Source organism: Carlito syrichta, unplaced genomic scaffold (assembly GCF_000164805.1).
Source record: "Carlito syrichta isolate Samal-C Ts95f unplaced genomic scaffold, Tarsius_syrichta-2.0.1 Scaffold135771, whole genome shotgun sequence".
Lineage (NCBI taxonomy): Eukaryota > Metazoa > Chordata > Mammalia > Primates > Tarsiidae > Carlito > Carlito syrichta.
This window is the reverse complement of record NW_007079867.1, coordinates 1-1786: the sequence shown is the minus strand read 5'-3', so window position 1 is coordinate 1786 and position 1786 is coordinate 1. Positions and strand designations below refer to the sequence as shown.

Genomic DNA, 1786 nt, shown 5'->3' with positions numbered 1-1786 from the left:
CCTTCGCCCTCCGGAAGGGCTCACCGGCCGCCTGTTACAGGTCCAGAGGCTCGCCTGTGCCCCGGAGGGTGACCCCAGGCCAGGCCAGGCCTGTCTACAAGAAGCAGGCTCCCCACCGGGAGGAAGCCCAAGGCCTAGGGTGGCCCCAGCCCCTCTGCCCACCCCGCTCACGGCGCAGGCTGAGCCCTCCGAGAGCCAGTGTGTGCTTGTCCCCGGCCACGTGACAGGCCCACTCAGCAGCGGCCTTGCTCCGTGCAGCCATGCAGGACAACTACGCGCTGACGTTCGGCAACAGCACCCGGAGGGCCTATCAGAAGGAACTGGAGAGGCGACACCGCACACTATGAAAACGCTTTAATGGTGTCTGTACAGCATGTGATGTGAAGACAGGACAGCGAGTGCACACAGTGAGACGTGGCTGGACAGGCTGAGTGAATAAAAGTTCACACCGCTCCGCGTTACCGGTCGCGCGCCCTAGGCCACCTCCTCCTCGGCCTCCTCCTCAAACTCGCCCTCCTCCTCGGCTGTGGCGTCCTGGTACTGCTGGTACTCGGACACCAGGTCGTTCATGTTGCTCTCGGCCTCGGTGAACTCCATCTCGTCCATGCCCTCGCCCGTGTACCAGTGCAGGAAGGCCTTGCGCCGGAACATGGCCGTGAACTGCTCCGAGATGCGCTTGAACAGCTCCTGGATGGCCGTGCTGTTGCCGATGAAGGTGGCGGACATCTTCAGCCCCCGGGGCGGGATGTCGCAGACGGCCGTCTTCACGTTGTTGGGGATCCACTCCACGAAGTAGCTGCTGTTCTTGTTCTGCACGTTGAGCATCTGCTCGTCCACCTCCTTCATGGACATGCGGCCCCGGAACACGGCTGCCACGGTCAGGTAGCGGCCGTGGCGCGGGTCGCAGGCGGCCATCATGTTCTTGGCGTCGAACATCTGCTGGGTGAGCTCGGGCACCGTCAGGGCGCGGTACTGCTGGCTGCCCCGGCTGGTCAGCGGGGCGAAGCCCGGCATGAAGAAGTGCAGGCGCGGGAAGGGCACCATGTTCACGGCCAGCTTGCGCAGGTCGGCGTTGAGCTGGCCGGGGAAGCGCAGGCAGGTGGTGACCCCGCTCATGGTGGCCGACACCAGGTGGTTCAGGTCACCGTAGGTGGGCGTGGTCAGCTTGAGGGTGCGGAAGCAGATGTCGTACAGCGCCTCGTTGTCGATGCAGTAGGTCTCGTCTGTGTTTTCCACCAGCTGGTGGACTGAGAGGGTGGCGTTGTAGGGCTCCACCACCGTGTCCGACACCTTGGGGGAGGGCACCACGCTGAAGGTGTTCATGATCCTGTCGGGGTACTCCTCCCGGATCTTGCTAATGAGGAGGGTTCCCATCCCAGACCCGGTCCCCCCGCCCAGGGAGTGGGTCAGCTGGAAGCCCTGCAGGCAGTCACAGCTCTCGGCCTCCTTCCGCACGACGTCCAGCACCGAGTCGACCAGCTCCGCGCCCTCCGTGTAGTGGCCCTTGGCCCAGTTGTTCCCGGCCCCGCTCTGGCCTGTAACCAAGTACAGCAAGTACGCGGTCAGCGCAGTCCCCGCGTGGGAAAAGGGAAGCGGCAGGGCGCGCAGTCAGCGCCGTCCAGCCTGCAGGCAGAGCACGCACGTGCCCCTCGGCGTGACACCACGGCAGACGGCCGCCGCGGCCGCGCCAGACTGAGCCCCGGCGCCCCAGGACAGGCCGCGCCTGGCCGGCGCGCTCCCTCGCAGGGAGATTACGGCGCCGGCGCCGCGCGGACAGGGCAGCCGG

General features: G+C 66.2%; 2 protein-coding genes across 3 annotated transcripts in view; one reads left to right on the top strand and one right to left on the bottom strand.

Annotated features, from left to right (window-relative positions):
* Window positions 1-347, top strand: part of FAM166A (family with sequence similarity 166 member A) — a 3062-nt gene extending 2715 nt beyond the window's left edge. The window contains exon 5 of the mRNA XM_008049569.1: window positions 259-347. Within this exon, the coding sequence (XP_008047760.1) occupies window positions 259-347 (89 nt within the window). The remainder of the gene's footprint in view (window positions 1-258) is intronic.
* On the bottom strand, window positions 340-1561 carry LOC103250978 (tubulin beta-4B chain-like). Of its 2 annotated transcripts, XM_021708329.1 has the most exons (2): window positions 1514-1541; window positions 340-1308 (listed from the first exon to the last, which is right to left on the bottom strand). In XM_021708329.1, the coding sequence occupies exon 2, from the start codon at window positions 1114-1116 to the stop codon at window positions 475-477; it is 642 nt and encodes a 213-aa protein (XP_021564004.1). In that variant the 5' UTR covers window positions 1117-1308; window positions 1514-1541; the 3' UTR covers window positions 340-474. The 2 variants fall into 2 exon arrangements, with proteins under 2 accessions (XP_021564004.1, XP_008047757.1); XM_008049566.1 differs by having other exon boundaries at window positions 340-1561.
* Window positions 1562-1786: the final 225 nt, after the last annotated feature.

Coding starts and splice junctions, on each gene's coding strand:
- LOC103250978 (XM_008049566.1), bottom strand. CDS start 1,374: ATGGGAACCCTCCTCATTAGCAAGATCCGGGAGGAGTACCCCGACAGG.